The sequence below is a fragment of the Nycticebus coucang genome, chromosome 5, assembly GCF_027406575.1.
Source record: "Nycticebus coucang isolate mNycCou1 chromosome 5, mNycCou1.pri, whole genome shotgun sequence".
Lineage (NCBI taxonomy): Eukaryota > Metazoa > Chordata > Mammalia > Primates > Lorisidae > Nycticebus > Nycticebus coucang.
This window is the reverse complement of record NC_069784.1, coordinates 72,359,640-72,379,820: the sequence shown is the minus strand read 5'-3', so window position 1 is coordinate 72,379,820 and position 20,181 is coordinate 72,359,640. Positions and strand designations below refer to the sequence as shown.

General features: G+C 37.8%; 2 protein-coding genes across 3 annotated transcripts in view; both read right to left on the bottom strand.

The window, feature by feature from the left end:
• FHL5 (four and a half LIM domains 5) overlaps positions 1–8,651 on the bottom strand; it is a 41,299-nt gene extending 32,648 nt beyond the window's left edge. Inside the window, exon 1 of the mRNA XM_053592689.1 lies at positions 8,455–8,651. The gene's annotated coding sequence lies outside the window, so the exon portion shown is untranslated. The remainder of the gene's footprint in view (positions 1–8,454) is intronic.
• A 3,661-nt stretch (positions 8,652–12,312) lies between these two features.
• UFL1 (UFM1 specific ligase 1) overlaps positions 12,313–20,181 on the bottom strand; it is a 34,368-nt gene continuing 26,499 nt past the window's right edge. The window contains exons 13-20 of one of the 2 annotated variants that reach the window (XR_008380224.1): positions 19,843–19,960; positions 18,296–18,459; positions 18,086–18,216; positions 16,480–16,560; positions 16,086–16,171; positions 15,370–15,550; positions 14,193–14,462; positions 12,313–13,677 (exon numbers count right to left, since the gene is read on the bottom strand). Coding sequence is in view for 1 of the 2 variants with exons in the window: in XM_053592135.1 (XP_053448110.1) it covers positions 14,244–14,462; positions 15,370–15,550; positions 16,086–16,171; positions 16,480–16,560; positions 18,086–18,216; positions 18,296–18,459; positions 19,843–19,960 (980 nt within the window). In the remaining variant the exon portion in view is untranslated. Of the gene's footprint in view, positions 14,463–15,369; positions 15,551–16,085; positions 16,172–16,479; positions 16,561–18,085; positions 18,217–18,295; positions 18,460–19,842; positions 19,961–20,181 lie in introns of both variants that reach the window. The other variant, XM_053592135.1, reaches the window with a different exon arrangement.

Sequence of the window (20,181 nt, the reverse complement as noted above, 5' to 3'; positions counted from 1 at the left end):
TTTTTGTATGGCCTGAGACCTAAGCATAACTTTTACTTTTTTTTTTTTTTAGAGATAGATTCTTATTTTATTGCCCTCAGTAGAGTGCTGTGGCGACATAGCTCACAGCAACCTCCAACTCCTGGGCATACACAATTCTCCTGCCTCAGCCTCCCGAGCAGCTGGGACTACAGGTGCCCACCACAACACCTGGCTATTTTTTGTTGTAGTTTGGCTGGGGCCAGGTTCGAACCTGCCACCCTCGGTATACAGGGTCAGCGCCCCACCCACTGAGCCACAGGCGGGGCCCAGCTTTTATGTTTTTAAATGATTAAAAAAAACTCAAAAGAGTAGTAATATTTTTGAGGCATGAAATTACATGAAATTCAAATTTTACTGTTTGTAAATAAAGTTTTATTAGAATACAGCCACATGCTCATTCATTAGTACACTAAGACTGCTTTCGAGCTATGACAGTAAAGTTGAGTAGTTTTGAGGCCTAAAATATTCCTGATTTTTTTTTCTTTTTTTTTATTCCTGATTCTTTAAAAAAGCATTTTCTGACCTCTGATCTCAAGTTTCAAAGTATATTTTGTGCTTTTAATTGTGCTTTTCTGGATGTTTAAGTATATTTAAGAGTTATTAGGTTTTAAAAAGAACTTTGCCGAAACTGCTTAAAAAATATAGTAGAACGCCGGAAAGGCTATGTTAACCACTGTGATAAAAATGTGTCAAATGGTCTATGAAGCGAGTGTATGATGCCCCATGATCATATCAACGTATACAGTTATGATTTAATAAAAAAAAATAGTAGAATTATTTAATAAATGACTTTTAAAAGATTACTAGAAGTGGTTAACATGTTTTGGAAAAGTAACAGCAAGGTAAAATTATGCTCATAATAATGCTTTAAGTGGAAAAAGTACAAAATAGAATAATCAGAGTGATGTCAATTATATAAATATTTTTTAAACAGTAGGAAATAAGCTTAGAAGAAAAGATATGCTAAAATGATTAAGCCTCTTATGAGAGATTAAGGAGTGTTTAAAATTTTACATTTCAGTAATTTTCAAATCGCATGCTGTAATGTATCACTTTGATAAAAAATTATTTTCTCTATTTTTTTATTAAATCATAGCTGTGTACATTAATGCAATCATGAGGTACAATGTGCTGGTTTTATGTACAATTTGAAATATTTTCATCAAACTGGTTAACATAGCCTTCACGGCATTTTCTTAGTTATTGTTTAAGACATTTATATTCTACATTTAGTAAATTTCACATGTACCCTTGTAAGATGCACCGTAAGTGTGGTCCCACCAATTACTCTGCCTGCACCCATCCCCCTCCCCCCTCCCTCCCTCTCCCCTTACTTTGATTAAAATTTAAGGAAAATATAGAACAAAATGAAAGTTTAATTCTTCAATATTTGAAAAAAATTATAGGTCAAAGACTAGAATCTTCTGTATTAGTATAACTATCAAAATGTTTAAGGAAACAAATGAATAGATTGAATATGATTACAAAACTGGGAATCATTTTAATAAAAATCTTAATTTAGACAGCATGATAGTTTGGTGTCAGATGCTTTTTTTCTGAAATGTAAATTATACCCACAAATCTGCAAGAGCAGTGTTGATCTTTATGTAAAGAAAAAAATCTTACATAAAATTGGAAGCATTAGGTTAGTTCTGAGGCATTTAGTCAAAATTGATGAATCCTGGCTGGACATTTGCACAATGAAAAGTTTTGAGATATAAAGAAAATTGAACATCTTGACTGATTTTTTTTGTAGATTTATACCGGCTTGATCAATTGATGAATGTAAGAATGAATGAATTATATATATCTATGACTTTTTGGCTCTGACCCCCAAATGGTAAGTAGTTTGACACCTTGATCAGGAGAGTGATTAGTCGGAGAACTGTTAGCAAGGTGGCCAGTTGGAAGCCCTGGTGCTTGTCCCCTAGCAAGAACTGCCAGAGCAGTGAATCAACAGCCACATCTTAGTGAAAGTGGACAGAGGAAGAGTGCTGGAGTATATCAGGAAATAGCAGAAACCCAGGGGAGCACAGAAACTCAGGATGGCCACATAAAGAATGGAAGGAAATGCCGGACATACTGGCCCCTATCCCACAACTGGGATCAGCTGGGAACCAGGGGAAACTGCTCTCTGTGGTAAGGAAGTAAGCAGGAGCATCCCAGCAACCCCTCTCAGCACCTTGGACACTTACAGACCTTGCCACTGGGGTCCCTGCAGTCCTTAAAAGGACCAAGTCCAGCTTGAAGAGCTGCCTGGAGTCCACACAGCTATGCCCCCCCCCCCCCACACACCTGAAGAAGGTGCTAACATTGCCCCACCATGGCCCTGTGGCTGCTATGCTATGCTATCTTGAAATAGGAACTGGAGTGTTCCTCAAGGGGTAAGTAGCCATGGCTTCACTTCATCCCTCAGGGTAAGTTGCCACCAAACCACTCCAGCCTGAAAGGCCCACATCCCGAAGCCATACTATGAATGACTGTTACGTCCCTTCCCATGAGACCAAGTAGAGGTGGAATCACTTCACCTACTCCTACCCCTGCTGCTGCTGAAGCATATCCTATTTCCTGGGAAAACAGTACCTTAACTACCCAAGCAGTCACACCTCCCTGGCGCATAAGTTGAAAACATCCCAGAAAACAGTGCCTTGGCCACCCAGAGTGCTCATGCTTAGTTGGTACCTAAGCTGAAGCAGTGCCTTGCAACCCAGGGACACAGTGCCTATGCCACCCAAAAAACTTACATCCTCCAGCCCTGGGCTGAAATTCTACCTCACTCCCTGTGGAATTAGTGCCTTGGCTGAGTGAACAGCTCCACATCCCAGGGATGAACTGACATAGCACCCCATATCCCAAGGAAACAGAGCAGTGGCCGAGCTAAGACACCAAGCTCTATAGGTCAAACAAACCTTGTATCTGACTTCCCTGGATGTGGACTAAACCTCTTTCCCAGGGAGTGGAGTCATTGCTGTGTTGTAGTTCTATGCCCTCTGCAGTACCCAAATGACAGCTGTGCTCCACCTTCTGGAATACTTATTGCAAATGCATTGGCCTCACAGGGCTTAGTATACCTTAGAGCCCCATAGGCACAGGGTCTAGAGTCAATACTAGATGTTCTCTCATTCCCTGGGAACTGTGTTGACACTGAACCCCATTTTCTTAGGTTCCTGAATTATAGCCATATCCCGATCCTTTAGTCCAAATACAGAACACCCCTTTGCCCTGGAATCAGGCAAGTTCTGTGCCCTTTTTCCAGGTGTAGAATCACAGCGACAACCCAGCACCCTGGGTCTGAGCGGCTAAAGAATGCCTCAGAATCAGAGACCCTCACTCTGTGGGTAACCCACATCCAATACTGCCAGAGAGAGTAAACATCCACCCCAAGACCCCATTGCCACAATAGGTCTGCGAGGCTCTGAACCTAGAACTCTGGTGCCACAGATATTTTGAGCACCTGTACCTGGAACTCAGTGCCACTGTAGCTGTTTATAGGCCCTGTCATACCTGACGCCATGAGGGATCACCTTGGCTAAGTTTCCCCATTGTAGGGAAAATGAGGAGGGCCTCAAGAGTCCTTGACACGACAACCTATGCTATCACCACTGCTGACACAAACTTCTATGGCACAGGCAACTGAGGAGGCCATAGTTACTGCAAAGCTTGAGTGCAGCTGAGGAAGCTGCACGGAGACAATTCACCTACCTAGAAACAGTCACCACGCCCTTCCCAAAGAGCAAGTGAAAGCCTTTCTCTACAAAAGCCACTCTGGAAAGTTTGGAAGCTGTGTTCTACCATGTGCATGATGCAGGAACACAAGACAAAAAAAGCAAGCATATATAACACTACCAAAGGGAAATAATAACTCTGTAGTAGCAGACCCCAGTGAAAAGGAAATCATCAAATTGCTGGGGAAAGAATTCAAAATAATGATCTTAAGGAAACTCAATGAGATGAAAAAAAAATACAGATAGATAATTCAACAAAATCAGGAAAACAAAATTCAACAAAGAAATAGAAATCCTGCAGGTGAAGAATTCAATGAATGAAATAAAAAAATACAATGGATAATTTCAATAGTAGACTTGATCAAACAGAGAAAAGAGTCTTTGAACTTAAAGATAAGTCTTTTGAAGTTGCATAGTTAGAAATTAAAAAAAGGGAAGATATGAACATTCAAATCTAGGAAGTTCAAAGGTCCTGAGATAGATTCAACCCAAGAAGGTTCTCCCTGAGGCATATTATCATCAAATTGTTAAAAGTCAAAGACAGACATAATTCTCCAAACAGCAAGAGAAAAATGCCAAGTCACATACAAGGGGATCCCCATTAGACCAGCAACTAGACAGGGAACTGTGGTAACTTAACAGGCCACAAGAGACTGTAATTACATATGCTGAAAAAATGCAAGTTAAGAATACTATAGCAATCAAACTTATACTAGAGAAATGAGGGAGAAATAAAGCTTTTTAAGTCAAGCAAAAACTGAAGGAATTCATCACCACTAAAATGGCCTTACACGAAATGCCCCACAGAGTCCTACATCTGGAAGTGAAAATCACTATCAAGAAAACACACACAAGTATAAAACTCACTGACACAGCAGATGCACAAAGTAGAAAAAGAAAACAATTACATTATTCACTACAGAAAATCCCCAAACTGCAATAATCAACAATAAGGGATGAAAAAAGAAAAAAAGTATATACAAAACAACCTGAAATACTTAACAAAATGACAGGTGTAAGTCCTCACTTATCAATAATCACCTGGCATGCAGACAGATTAAATATGCCATGTAAAAAATGTAGACTGGCTGAACAGATAAACAAAACTGTGACCCAACTACTCAGTACATGAAACTCACTTCACCTGTAAGGACACATATGGAATAAAAATGAATAAATAGAAAAAGATAGTCCATGCAAATTGAAATAAAAAGCACCACGGTCTGCTAGACCCTGAATTATGACAAAGAGTTTGAGAAGAAATAAAAATGAAAATGACCACTTTGACTGTTAATCTAATCTAATATTCTACAATATAGCTATTTTCAGTCTATCTTTAAGGAGGGAGGCGAACGAACCTGCCCACATTCAGAGGATTTAGCATGAATCAGACTTCAGAACCTCAAATTTCTTCTTCATATCACAATGTCATTTCCCCATTGACTCCATAGCTTTATTTATTTAATGAATTTAAAACTTCTTGTTGTTGAAATACCATGAACTAGTAAGGCATTCTTATAGGTTTGGATTCACCTTATCCTCACCATAGGTCTGAACTTTCACACAGACAAACTAATCCTGAGAAGAGCCATTGAAGAGCCACACGTACAGTTTTCAGCCTCTTTCACTATCTAGTATGAGTTAAATGAGCAAATGATGATGGCTATAGACGTTAGGTTAGAGCGAGTATGGAAATATATATGTGTGCATATGTACATAAATGTGTGCACATATATACTTGTATGTATACACATTTACACACATACACACTATTTTCTTTCCAATGGGTTCACAATCCACCCCAGAGGCAGCATTTGGAGAGAAGTTCACCCTGTTTTAACCAACATTTCCCTTTTTTCCAACCAGATCAAGGCTTTTCTTTTCCCAGATCAAATGCCTATGTCTCATTTTATAGGTTTTTGGAAATGCATTAATACATTATTCTTTACTGGTCACCTGCCACCTTCATAGGAGTTTTCAGGATGCTAGAATTCAGTCCTAAATGTCACGGTTCCTTATTCAAATGGACCGTACGGTCTTTAGGAGATCCCACCTGGTAAATGAGGGATATTATAATGTGTGCCCAGTAGGGTACATTGGTAGCATAAGAAACACAAAAGCGGAATGAAGTATAGACTTGAGAGATGAATGGCCGGTCAGTTCTTCCCAGGGAATGCAGCACCAGGAGCTGATACTTGAGGTGAGTTAGGAGAGTGCTTTGCGGGAAGTACCTAGGGGGGCCCGACAGAAAAGAGGCATTTGCCCTGTTCTTCATTTGTTGAAGATCATTCAGTGTTGATCAGCAATAGTGTGTGTGTGTGTGTATCAGTGCAATAGTAAAAGTTGATTTGGAGAAGAAGGTAGATGCTAAATTATTCAGGGTCTTGACTTATAATAATAGAAACTGGCATTTAAATAGCGCTCTGTGCCAGGCATTGCTGTAGGTGATTTTAATATACCAACACATTTATTTCTCACATCAAACCTAAGGGAAAAAAAGCACCATTATGATCTTCATTTTATAGACAAAAAATGAGACAGAGGCTGAGGGATGTCTCTAAGTTCACACTGGGATTTGAGCACCAGCCAGTCTGGCATGAGAAAAAATATTCTAACCCTGTCTCCCACAGTCTCATGGACCCAGAGTATTAGCATCACCCAGGAGCTAACAGGTAGAAATGCAGTAAGTCAAGCCCCAACCCAAACCTATGGAATTGACATTTTAACAAAAATTTCAAAGCAGTTCTGAGGTTGGTGTTTTCTGTAATCCACTATACTAAACTGCTCCTCTGAAAAGGAAATTCCCTGGGAAGAAACACGGACATTACCCTAAGGTGAGTGGCGTGTCAGGGGAAGATCTGAACAAGGGAGGGGCAAAGCCTAATTTGCTTGCCAGCCATACTTTCCAGCTGTACTCTTTCTCCAGTATGGAGAGCACCATGGAAGAAGGCAATTCTTAGAGGCAGGGAGACCAGTTTACGGGTCACCATTAACCAAGGGAAAGAAGACGGAGCCTTGGCGTGAGAGGTAGCAGTGATGCAGGGAGGAAGTGGGTGGCTTTAAGAGGTAGCACTGGAAGAACTTGGAGATTCTGTGAGTTGTGTGACTTGAAAGAGGTGGAGGATGGGGTTCATCGCCAGTTTCTCGCTGGAGCGGGTTGGCTTTTTCTGAAAAGAGGGCCTATTGACCCTGTTAGATTCATAAGAAGAACTGTGATTTCAAAAGTAATTTGATGTAGAGATAGACAAATGCTCAATCTCATTATTTTCCACTGATTTGAGATGTTTGGAGGAAAATAGTCCTCCTCCCCTCTCGAGAGTTTCCAGGGTACCAAAAGGTAGCCAAGAAAAATGATGACAGTCACAGAAGACAAAGATAATTATAAGAACATGGACATGCAAGCACGTTTAATAATGCAGGTGTTGGATCTTTATTTCTAAAGGGATCATGTTCCCTAGATTGAAAAGATACAAACAACAAAAGAAAAACCAAATTAAAGCTCCTTTAAAATATCCTGAACACTTACTTTTAATATAGGAGAAAAGTTTCTAGCCTTGCCTAAGAAACTCAAATTAACCCAGCTTTACTCAAAGAGTTGTCAGCAAATGTTAATGTAATAAAAATAAGAGGTAAATTTGTTAGAGAGGTGATGTTACAATAAAACACACATCTGCTACTCTTTTATACATAAAATCAACTCAGAATTGGCAACCAATCATAATCTTGGAATAAACAAAACAAGTATAGAAAACAGACATCAGAGTTTACCTGTTCCGCAAAGCAATTTGGATCATGGCTTTACACATGTGTCAGGAAATATTTTGCTTGGCACATACGTTTGTAATATTCGTGTTAAATTTTAATCCATTTACACTTTGCTAATGCTAGAATTTACATCCAACAGTATTGTGGATATATGAAATAATGGCTATTAATAAAATGGCTTGAGGGTTTTCTTATACATTTAAGAGTCACTCATTTTGTTAATAATTCTGTTTCGATATCACATTGCTAAAGTTCCGAATGACAGCTGAAAAGCTGCGTTCGGTATTCACATGGATGACAGACAGCAGAGAGCGAGACTAAAATAGTGAGGAAGCACGAACACATATGGCAGGCACCCTTGTGGCCCAAATGACGCTGTCTCGGTTCCAAGCAGCAGCACTTCAGATTGCTGTAGTACATTACTTATCTGTGTGGGCTGGACCGACAGACATTTTAATTCAATCTTTAGAAACCTAAGATTATGAATTGTTGCATGTCTGCTTCTGGAAAGTGGGCAGATTTTTCTTGAAAATAGCAGGAATCTGTAAGTGACTTCAAAATGTGCTCTGGAAATATAAATCTAGGCATGGAATATCCTCAGTGATAATGTTACTCATTCAAACAAATTAAATAGAATTCCAGAATCTTTCCTCTTCTCCCCCTTTTTACAAAAATGAAGCTATGCTCCATGTCTTAAGACCTTTAAGAAAACTCAGGAGGCGACTCTAAGGAGTTCCTGGCCTCTGTGCTGCCTCCACGAACAAATAACGGTTGGCTCAGATGGCCAAGAATCTTCCAGGTGTGTGTTTTGCCAAGCAAGTTTTCTCTTAAGCACTTACTGGAAAGTTTGTAGAAACTCTTGTCCTTTAAAAAAGAAAAACTTAGAGAAGGCAAAATAGCATATAAACGCACAGAAAGGAAACATTAAGGGGAGAGAACTCACGTTTTCTTGATGCGGCTTCTTCCTGTGATTTAAACGGTTTGAAAGAACATGTGATGGTTATCTTTCCTCTAGCACAACTGCAAAGGAACAGAATGGGCCGCCAGGGCTATCTGAGGGTTCCTCCCAACTGCAGCTTTTTCAACTTTGTAGGAGAAACTAGGAGGGCCCCTGTGTTTCCTCCGAGTCTCGTGACTAGCCCATAGCTGACTCCTACTGGGCTGAGAAAGCAGTCCTTTTCAATTTTTACTTAAAATTACAAGTAACAAATTCTCTGCAGGACATCCTTAAAGGGAAATTCTACCAGGATTAGTATTTGAAATATCTGGGTAAGCTCCAAAAAGTTTAAAATACACAGCATTCATACAGACATACACACTTGAGATATTTCCACTGACTCGGCTAAATGAAGGGAATATTTATAACAACAATTTGCTAGAAGGATGATGTGTTTTCTGTTTCCATGATTAATCTGTTTTGGTTTTGTTTGCTGGTGGCTGTTGGAATGTTTCTTTGAGGTTGGTTAGAAATGGCTGAATTATGAGCTTTTTTTTTTTTTTTTTGTTCATTTATCTGGATAGAGATAGGCCCCATTTTCTCACCTGCAGAGTTCTTGGTAGCTTGAGAGATTGAGCTGTGGCCTCTATCACTGCCTTCTTGGGAAATTTGGAAACTTTGAGCCTTGAAATTGAGTAGTATGACTCAAGGTAGTTCCCTGCTTTCTGCACCTCCAGTGTGGACTCAGCCTTTCCTGCTTCTGCTACTTCTTTATGAGCTGGCAACAATTGTTATGTCACATCCATGGCTGTATGACTTCATTTAAGCACAGACTCATGGTGGGGTAGGGGGTTGAATTTAAAAACATGAAAAGTAGCTAGAGATATTAAAAGTTAAATCTAAAGTAATGTTTGTTGAGATTTGCAGTGAGTCATACTGATTCATAAAGCAAGTGACCCTTTCTCCTAGAATCTCCATTTGAGGCCATTTCTTCTGTTTGTAAGGTAGGATGAGAGTAGAAATATTTTGCCTGAAATCCATTTTTTTTCCCCAGATGAAACTTAACCAGGCCTTGTTCTAAGTGCTGAAGCCATGATATGTTAATGTTTTCTAAGGTCAAATTCAGGTATACACATCAAAGAACTTGAGATAGAGAAATGCGGAGTCAATTATCTCTGCCCTTTTCTCGAGTCATCTGATTTGGATGATGAAGACGTTACAGAAAGGTGAGCATGGTGATTAGCAGAAACAAATTTCAATTCAGTGAAACAACACAAGTACATTTCATGAGTAATAGATTTTGAGCCTCATGACGCCACTGGTAAAAAGCCATCACCTGTGTGTGTTTTCTTCCCTTCCTAGGTGAAAAGCAGCCCCTTAGAGATGTGAGAACCCCCAAGTCCCCATCTGGTTACGGGCACCACCCTCTTTCTCACACCTCTGCTTCCTGGGAAGGAAATTTATGTTCATGGAGTCAACTTCTGAGCTTCCTTCTCCCTCCTCAACTTTCCGCAATTCCAAAGGCTCTTCATTAAGATCATAAAAATCTTAATTAGCCACCTGAAGAGCATTGGCTTTCTAGAATAAAAGTGATCTTTTTGAAAGATAGATCTAATTACTTTATTTCCCTGGTTAATTTACTTTTTTAAAGGCTCTTTGTGTTTTCAGCATAGTGGTTAAAGTTTTTAGCTGAGCACATAAGGATGTCACAGTCGCCTCTGGTCCGTCTCATTTATACGTGTACTACTTCCCCAGATGACTTTTCGTATTTGCATAGTTTACGGCTCCCCAAATGTCTTACCGTGTCGTACTAACTCATACTTCTGCACCTCCTTTCCTTGCGCCCGCCTTCCTGTCTCCCATTTCCACCAACACTAATCTTACTTTTTCTTTTAGGACTCAGTTAGGGGGTTTTGTCTAACCTCCCCACTATGCAAGATGGTCTTAACTGCATGTCTTCGCTCGTAGCACCCCATTTGCTTCTATCAAAACACTATATTGAATTATAATTATTGATTTTTGCCATGTCCTTGAAAGTAAGGCATATGATCAAAAATTTGCATTTGCATTCCTCGTACTGTCATACAAGATGCAAGAAATCGGGCAAAGGCTGTAAATTCACCATGTCCTCCCTTTCTTCCATCACACTGTCAATGTAATGCTGTCTTTCTTGCTCCTCAGAACAAACACCCAGGTTGTCTCACTACTAATCACTTAGGAGACCGAGAGAGCAATTGGGCCAAGTGTGGTAAAACAACGCAACACCGGGAACCTACAAACGTTTAATACATGTTTAAAGTCCCATGTTCTGCCATGTAAAATGTGCTCTCATGTATAATGCACACCCATGTTTTTGGCCCAAGCTTTCAGGAAAATGCCCCTTGAGAAGTGACCAGCTCTTGGCTGGGAAAGACATGTCTGGGGAGGGCTAACGGCCCTCCTGGCAAATGTGTGGATGGCACTGCCTTCCCACGGCTGCCCACTCCGTGAAGGCTGCCTCTTCCCTCTCTGCCAGGAGCCATTCCCTTCCTGCCACATTGGGGAGCACTAGCTGAAATGGCCACACATGTGGCTGGGGGTAGGAGTTTCTGTGGCCACTGGCTTGCAGGCAGCCAGGAGGTTCCCTGGGGCCTGTGTGGGGCTCCTGGGCTCCTCTGTGCAGCTGGGCCTTGGCCCTCACACTGAAGAGCTGCATCCCAGCTGGACCTCTCTTCTGATTGAGGCCCTTGGTGAAGGCCATTCCAGCCAGCTATCAGCAGATTCTGGATCCCCCCGGACTGGAACTCCATGTGCTTGGCGGGCCTAGGAGTGAGGGCACAGGAGCCTGGGAGGCGGGCTGGGATCCCCTCTCCTGAGCCCTACTACCCAGTATCATATGCATCCTTATTTGTCCCTCAAAGATTTGGACAAAAAGTGCACATTATACACAGTAAAATACTGTGGTTGTTTTTGTAATATAGAGTAACTTTTTTCTAAAAGCCTGAAAATCAGGGCTTTTCTTTTTTAAGTGGTTTGGAAGAAGTCTCCCCTCGCATCTGTTTATTCTTGTTTGCAGAGTGGTCCTTGAGGTTAACACTGTGCATCAGCAGGTCATTTTCATGTCACCTCAGTGGTGCTCTCAGATCCATGTGGAAAACAGACACCCTGGAGGAATTTTCTGTGCTTACCTTATCTCCCACGTGCACTGAGGTAAAGGCTTCATTGTTCTTAGTGAAAGAAAGCATCCCTTCCATCCCCAAACTCCCACAAGTGAAGGACTTGACAGAAAAAACCCATCTGGCGCTAGGTCAAGAGGCATTCCTGAGGAGGGAATGAACTGCTCCTTCTCAGTCTACAGCCTGCGATATGGTCCAGATCACTGCTGCACCTTGACCTCATCCTTTGTGCTTGTTGGTCTAAAACACATTCTCTAAAGAGTTCAAGATGGTTTTATTTCACCTTAAGCAACTGCTTCATTTACTGTTCTTAGCATAAGGTCTTTTCTTAAAATATATTATGATTTTGAGACTATACGCCACTTTCCACAGTCTCTGATGGCTAGAAGTGTTTCTTTTGACTCTTTAAAAATATAAGGGTCGGGAGGTTGAACACCTGCACGTGAACCCCAACATTTTCCAGGATCTCTACTGTGACAGTTGAGTTAACAGACACAGACATGCAGCTACACACTTGCTGAAATCCAGCTAATTTGAGAAATTACTAAGATAGGAATGAAAGACTTTGAGAACTATTTTTGTGTAAAAAAAAAAAATACTTTAGTAATGTTCAGAATAAGAATTCCAATACAAATATATTACATATAATATACACATAAAATTTTGATAGCATTAGTTAAAATAATGGAAGCTTCGAAGTACCATATAATTTAATAGAACAACAGGCAACTTTATTTTAAACATTTTTAACCCCACCAATTAAGGTTACAATAAACATTTTTTATTTTATTAATGAAATTAGACCTTTACATACAGAATCAGCTATGTAATTTTATGAACAAAAGCAATAAAAATCCTATTTACTGTGGAAAAATCAGAATTGTTTTTGGTAAATGAAAAAACAATGCAAACCAAGACAATGGTTTCTTTTTATTAGCTTCATCATCTCTTATATTTATTTTCTATGATCTAGTTTGAACATGGATTACTTTGGTATCTGCTGAAACGTAAGTGATAAGGTTCTTGAAGAAAGGTTAGATAAAAAATAGATTGGGTGTTCAAAATTTTAGAAGCTGAATAAATAAAAGTAAACCGGGTTTGTGATGACAGAGGATTTGCCCCTTTCTTCCTTTGCTCATATATATATATAATATATATATAAAATATATAATAAAAAATTATCCATGGGAAAATGTTTTTTTTTTTTTTTTTGTAGAGACAGAGTTTCACTTTCTGGCCCTCGGTAGAGTGCCGTGGCCTCACACAGCTCACAGCAACCTCCAACTCCTGGGCTTAAGCGATTCTCTTGCCTCAGCCTCCCGAGTAGCTGGGACTACAGGCACCCGCCACAATGCCTGGCTAGGGAAAATGTTTTTAAATTAAATGTTCTAGTTCCATCAACTTTAAGAATAATGCATAGTCAGCAATTATATTATCTTCACTTAGGATTAATACTTTGGAGTATTAATGGAATAGAGGTAGACTATCTTTGTATTCAAATATTTTGAAATATAAAATTTTAAATGCCATATAAGGAATTATATAAAATAGTATTTTTTAAATATTTGAGATTTCAATTACTATTATATTCAAAATAATTTAATTCCTTTTTGATAATTAATAAATTTTTGTTTGAAATCATTTGGTTGAAATGATTACCCCAAGGAACTGCTTTAGTTGTTTCTAACTAACAATCTTTAGAAAACAAAAATACCTATTTCTTATAAGGGTTTCTATTTATAGAAAAAAGATTCCAATGACATAAAGCACTTATAGAACCTCCTACTGGAAAAGGTGAACTATTTGTCACACTCGTATTTACAGTGTTAGACGACAGAGCAACTACTGACATTAAAAAATATAATGTAGAAATACAAACTGGATCAAAGGAAAATCTGTAAAATTTTTATTCCAATGTTAAATGTGAGTTATACCTACTGGCAATAAATGGTACGTTTGCTCGCACACTTGTTAGCTTGTTTTAGAAGAGAGCACAGCAATTGCATGGACTCCTATAGGCTTCTTGTGCCCCTACCAAGGCATTCCTGTGGCCCCAATCACATAAAAGTTTATTCTGCCAGAAATAAGAGCAAGGACCTAGTGATATTTTGAAATTTCAATTTGGATGCATTCTCACTAATTTTAAAATAAAATACATGACTTATTTTAATTTCTGACAACAAAGGGTATTTTAATTTTTAAAACATAACATTTTAGATTTTTGTCTAAATGTGTATAAATATAATAATGTCATTTGAAATCTAATAGCAAAACCAATGAGTCTTTTCCTAGAGATGGAAGGTATCAGAAAATTTATTTTTCATCCAGCATTTGGAAAGAATATAAACCTTAAATGTGTAATTTTCAGAATTATGTGAAAATAATTATATGTGAAAATTTTCACATGGAATTTATGTGACAATAATGTGAAAAAGAAAACTTCCATGAAGAAACCAATTTATAAAACTCACATCTTTATAAAGTTTGCATTTAATACAATGCTATCATTTTAACTGAATCGTGTGTGTGGGAAAGGGTATTAGCAGGGAGTAGGGAATTGTGAAATGATTATTTTTTGTAACCACTCACCTTTAATTCTGGGGAAAGTGTTCACTGTATGACAAATGTAAATCAAGATCATTATTCTTCAGTCACAGATGATTTCCTGGATTTGAGAACAAGGTCCTTAATGGATGAAGAAAGTTCCTGAAGCTCTTTACGAGTAGTACTGATGATATTTTCTTGTTCTTTGTCTAATTCATCACTCAAAGCATCACCTCCCTGCCCAGTCTTCTTATTTTGACTGACTAATTGCTTTACAACCAAACCTTGGTACTTCACCAAAAGACAATGCTGATCCTGTGAAAAAGGAAAGAGGAAAAGTTAACAACACAATTCGATTTTCTATGGGACAGATCAAGTAGAATGTGTTCAACCAATACATACTGAGGTTCTTATCTTTACAAAATGCCAGGCAAGTAAGTAGAAAGCCAAATCGAGCAGGGTCCCTGCTCTCAAGGAGTTTATAGTTTAGGAGAGATAAAATATGAATGCAGATCACTTTACCATAAGCTGGTTTTGCTAGATTCTATCACCTACATATGTGATATATACACACACGTATATAGAAACACATATGTACAATATATTCACTATATACTTGAATATGATACACACACATATGTGTATACATACAGAGTGCCAAAAAAATGTATACACATTTTGAGAAACGAAAAACTGTATTCAAGTACAGTTTGCCTTCTGCAGTTACAGGATACAAGATAACACACGTTAATAGTATATACTGAGAATTACAATTTCAATACAGTTTTTTCCTTTTTTAAAATGTGTATACATTTTTAGGGCACCATCTGTATACATAGTCAAAATGATAGGAAAGTTCAAAGAAGGCAAATTACTTTTAATTGAGCAGGACAAGAGAAGCTATGCAGGACAAAACTTTTGAGCTGGCTCTTGAAGTGTAAGTTAAACCCAGAGAAGTTAAATGGCAGATCTGACATTCTTCTCAAAGCTTTTTTCCAAGTTCAAAAATATTCTTTACTATGGATCTCAAAGGAACCTGAAAGATTCTTGAGCTATGCTGAATTTTTAAAATCAATCCCTTGATTCAGTTCATAGTCTTAGAAGCAGGCAGATGATGTTAAATGTTTTGTACCTGCGTACTGACAATAATTCGTATCTATCCACTCAAAAGTATTCAGAATCTAAATCTTGAAAAGTTTCCAGTACATTCAAAATATAATACCTCTGGAATTTTATTATTAAGAAAAGCAATGATCTGTGGGACACATCTTCCAGGTGCATGGAGCATGGTGTGGGTTGAGAACTGAAACAACAGCACTGAGGTGAGGTGCAAAATGAGAGCAGGGTCTTCCGTGACTTTCAGCTGTTCAGCCAGTGCTTGTCGATGTTGAAACAGTATCTGCCTAAAGAAAAATAAAAGCACACAAATGCATTATATCAAACAATGCATTGAAATTTCAATCCACTCCTCTGTATTCATTTTTTGCTTCTCTACTTTAAATCACCTAATCCTGTCAACATTTCAAGGTAACTTTTAAATATGGGACACACACACACACAACACTAAATGACATGGATAGACTAGTATGCTAGAAAACTAAAGAAAAAGCTATCCAGTAGGGATACTCACAGTATGCTTTTTGCTTTGACTTGCTGGAGATCAAATGAAAGTACACTGACTTAGATGAGGTTTCCTGCAAGGAGGATCCCAAAGCTAACAGAAAGCATTTGGATTTAACTACGGGATAAGAAACTCTGCTACCTTAACTGGAGGGTCAGAGAGGAATATCTAAGTGTACTAAGAGTGTGGTATGCCTGAAGATCTACAGCCATGTGGATACAGTTCTCTGTGCAGGGGTCATAGAGTCAAATTCAAATTTCACATATGGAAAGTCCCGTATTTAAGAATATTAATAATATAGACTAATTTAATGTTACCTTTCTCTTTTTTTGTCTCCCTTTTTGACCATAATATCACAAGCTTCTGCTGCAGAATCCAAACAAGAAAGAAAATCTTCTATGCTCTGAAAGGTATTTAATAGTGTAATTTATTTTTATATGCAGATGTCTGAAGAAATATAGCCATTTAATACTGTTTTGTAATTCATACACAAAACAATTTTTAAAGAGGTCTCTGTCATTATATTAGAAATTGTGCTTTAGGACTAAAAAGGGTAAAATCCCCCAGCGTGGTTCCCTCCTCACCCCTTAAAGAGGTGGCTGAGTGCAAAATACTGTTTTGGATAGTCATTCTGATGAAAATCTACCCAAAGGTCTTTGTAACAACAACTTCTAGCCCTGATATCTATAAATAGAATCAAACTTTACTTACTTTTTCATTCAGAGAGTTATGGAGTTTTGTGAGAGACACTTTGGTTTCTTCTGACAGTTTACTTAAAATTTTTTTTCTTACCTGTAGGGGAAAATAAAAATTCTTCCAGCATTGTGCTTTTGACAAGCAGTGGATCGAGTGAGGAGAAAAAAAAGTACATTTATTACTGTAACAAATTGCTGAGTGAATTTTAGATCTTCAAATTCGGGATAAAAATGTGCTAAAAACATTCTAAAATCAGAGAGGCAGTCAGTAGCCAGTCAGCCTAAGAGGCTAGAAAGATTCAGCCTTACTCTTCCCACCTGCTCCAGCAACGTAAGAGGAAGAGTGCAAAGAGAGACTCTGCTGGAAGTAGATTATTAGGGCAAGAGTCACCCTCTCTTTTCCTCTGGTGTAGAAAGAGTTCCCCCTCCCCAGTGCCAGCTGTGAAGGCCCCACTCACAAAGATCAGGGTGCCTGTACAAGAGGGGCTGAGACCTGTTCCATGGCTGGATGCTGGTTATGCTGTTTGCCCTGAGGAACCTTCTCAAACACCCTTCTCCACATACACGTGTCCAGTGAAGGTTGGTGGCATTCTTCTGCAAAGTCTTTTAATTTCTTCTAGTGTTAATTTAGGGAGGAGCCTCGCTGAAAAGGCTAGACAGTAGGTTCTGAAGGGCACAGCCTGTCTGGAAGACAGGGTCTGTGTATTTATTGCCTCTCTGCGGCCCTTGAAGGGCTTGGAACAAGACCTCCTGTCTTCTCTCAATAGAGGATGGGTACTAGAGGGCCAGAATCTTGCTGGGGTAGAAGGGAGAGCTAACTATACCTCTGTTTGGGATTTTTTTCCTTAAAATGGGAAGTCACATGAAACTAAACAACATTCCAAGAAAACAATCTATGCTGCCTATGTGGCAACAACCACCATTACCAGAGGCCAAATCAGACTGATTTGGTTTGGCCTAATCAAAGTAGTGATATATAGCTGGTCACATGAAGACTCTTTTGCCTCCCTCATTTTTCCTAAATCTTTAATCTTAAGTGGACTAGAAGGATGAGAAAAAACAGGAGGGAAGGAGGGGGAAGGAAAGGAGTCCTTGTCATTGTCATCACCTTAGGGACAGACCACACCTTTCCTCCTCTAGGCAACTGGGAGCCATTTGCTCTATATATGTCAAGAAGGGAGAAAATGAGCATTTGAATTTAGTTTGAGATTATTAAAATTTTAAAAAATTGAACTGAAATTACTCTAAATATTGAAATGAGATGATGTCATTAAATGGAAATAACTGTTACGTTATGAAAACTGGCCAGAATGTTAAGGGACTTGAAAGTCATTAGAAAAAAGGAGGACGTGATATTAATAATGATTAGGAAAAAAACTGTTTATTCTAAAGTAATTAAGCATTGTTACTATTAATAGACTGGTTTTATTACCAATCCAACTAGCAATTGTCTATACATTGTAATAAACTTGAATAAAATTTTTTTTATATTTTTCCTAAAATCTCTTAATTTATTGTATTTTATTTTCCTTTTAAACTATTTCAAATGAAGGAAAATAAATAAAATGGGCTCAGATTCAAAACAAAATCCTTTAAGAGTGGCAAGCAAATCACTGACATACTTCACTTGAAATGGCTGCAGGGTCGTCTACTGCCATCATTAAATCCGAAGCTAAGAAGTTGAAAATGAGGTTAGTGATGTCAGTACACACTGTCTTCAGCAAGTGCTTGATAAGAGCAGCCTGGGTATCATCTGGAAAACAAAGGTACTTATTATAAACGGTTTCTCTCCCAACTTAAGAGAATCATTAGAAAGACAGTAATAGGTATACCTGCAAAAAATTTCATCCCTTTTTCAAATAATCTAATATTATTGTATAGATTTGAAACCTCTTCTTGCAAGTCCTTGATTGTGCGTTTTCTCTCAGTTCCAGAAGCAGAAGTTGAAGACATGAATACTGAGCGGACCACCTCCAAGTAAGTTTTATTAAGAGGTCTGTGCACAAGATAAATACATTAGATTATTAAAATGTACTAGGATTTACGCAGATTAGAAATTCTGCTTCTATGGACATCAGGCTAAAAAAGATCTCTATTTTTCAAACTAAATTGATTTGGAGACTAGTTCACAAAGAATTTGTCCCCCAGTCTCAAGAATTATAATTTAAATGAATTATTTTTCTAAATTTTAAAGTAGTCAAAGTTATTGCACTATAGACAACAAGAATAGTAACAAAATCACACAATTCTAAAAAGCTTTGTAAAATTAATTTGGAGAACAGTGGAATATAAGCCTGTTCTCCATTCTCAGGAATTATAATATAACACATTCTCAATTTCTCAAGTACTAAAAGGTAAAACATTAAAAAACAACAACACCCTTTTTATGCTCAATTAAATACATTATTTAAAAAAGCAATGATAAATGAATAACCATTTTTTTACATGTGAAAAAATATGGTTCTATAATATATTTATGAATCAAAATATTTACATTTTAAAAAGTTCTCACTACAAAAGATATACTTCTAAAATAAACTCCTGGATTATATTTATGCAAGCTTACATACTGGTACTAACTTGAGGGATGGCTAGGTTACTTAGTAATGGTCAAGTTACATACAACTTCTTTTATTTTTGTATAAAAATAAATGCCGCCTAGATTGGCTGGGAGGCAAGACTCATGACAATAATCCCAGCAGACATGGGAGGAATGCTTGAGACCAGCCAGGGTCTCTCTTATTGCCCAGGCTGGTCTTAAGCAGACAAAAAGAAAAAGAAAAAAAAAATTGAACCTGGCTCATTCACAAGGTAGTAGTGTCTAAATTTATTCATTTTGAGGTTAGTTTGTTAGTATATTTTTTCCTTGAAAGTAAATATGGTTTACTTTCTGTCAAATCAAAATAGAAAATGAACATTCTTCCTTTTGGAGTTAATTGTCACACAATGAAAGGAAACAGCCAGGGATTAAACATTTTTCTCCCCAACTCAGAGTTAAGAATGGAAGATCAGTAATTGAGGACACTTTCAGGCTGTCACCTTTTATTTCCCATACCACTGTGTTCAACGTGCTTAACAGATATATGTTGAATTAAACTGCCCCTATAGGTGAATAAAATCTAGAATTTGGTGGCTAAATTATAATTATTATTATTATTATATTTATTTATTTATTTTTTGGCCAGGGCTGGGTTTGAACCTGCTGCCTCTGGTATATGGGGCCGGCGCCCTACTCCTTTGAGACACAGGCGCCAACCTTTGTTGGTTAAATTAAATCTAAACTTTGAAAAGACCTTCAAATGTTTTTTATGATATTGGTAAAAACTTTAATAATTCACTGAATTTCTATCATAAAGCAAAAAATATGTCTTATACTTGCTTTATTAAGTATTCAGCAAGTTCAGAAATAAACTCCTCAGGGGCATCTTGTATATGTTTTCTTAAAAAATCTTCAATCTCATCCTGGAACATGAAAGTGATCTCTGGCTTCTTCTTCACTATTATAGAGGAAAGAGATGGGAAAAAGCAATTTTAAAAAATTAAATAGCAAGTAAGTTTCATTAACATGCTTAATATTAGACAGCAATTCATTTACCACCTACCACTGAGACTCTGCTATTAATTTTTGTATTAGTAAAAATATTAATGTCAAATAACAATACCTAATGAAAACAACTTTAAAATTGGGATGTATAGTGAAATTTATTTTAATGATCAT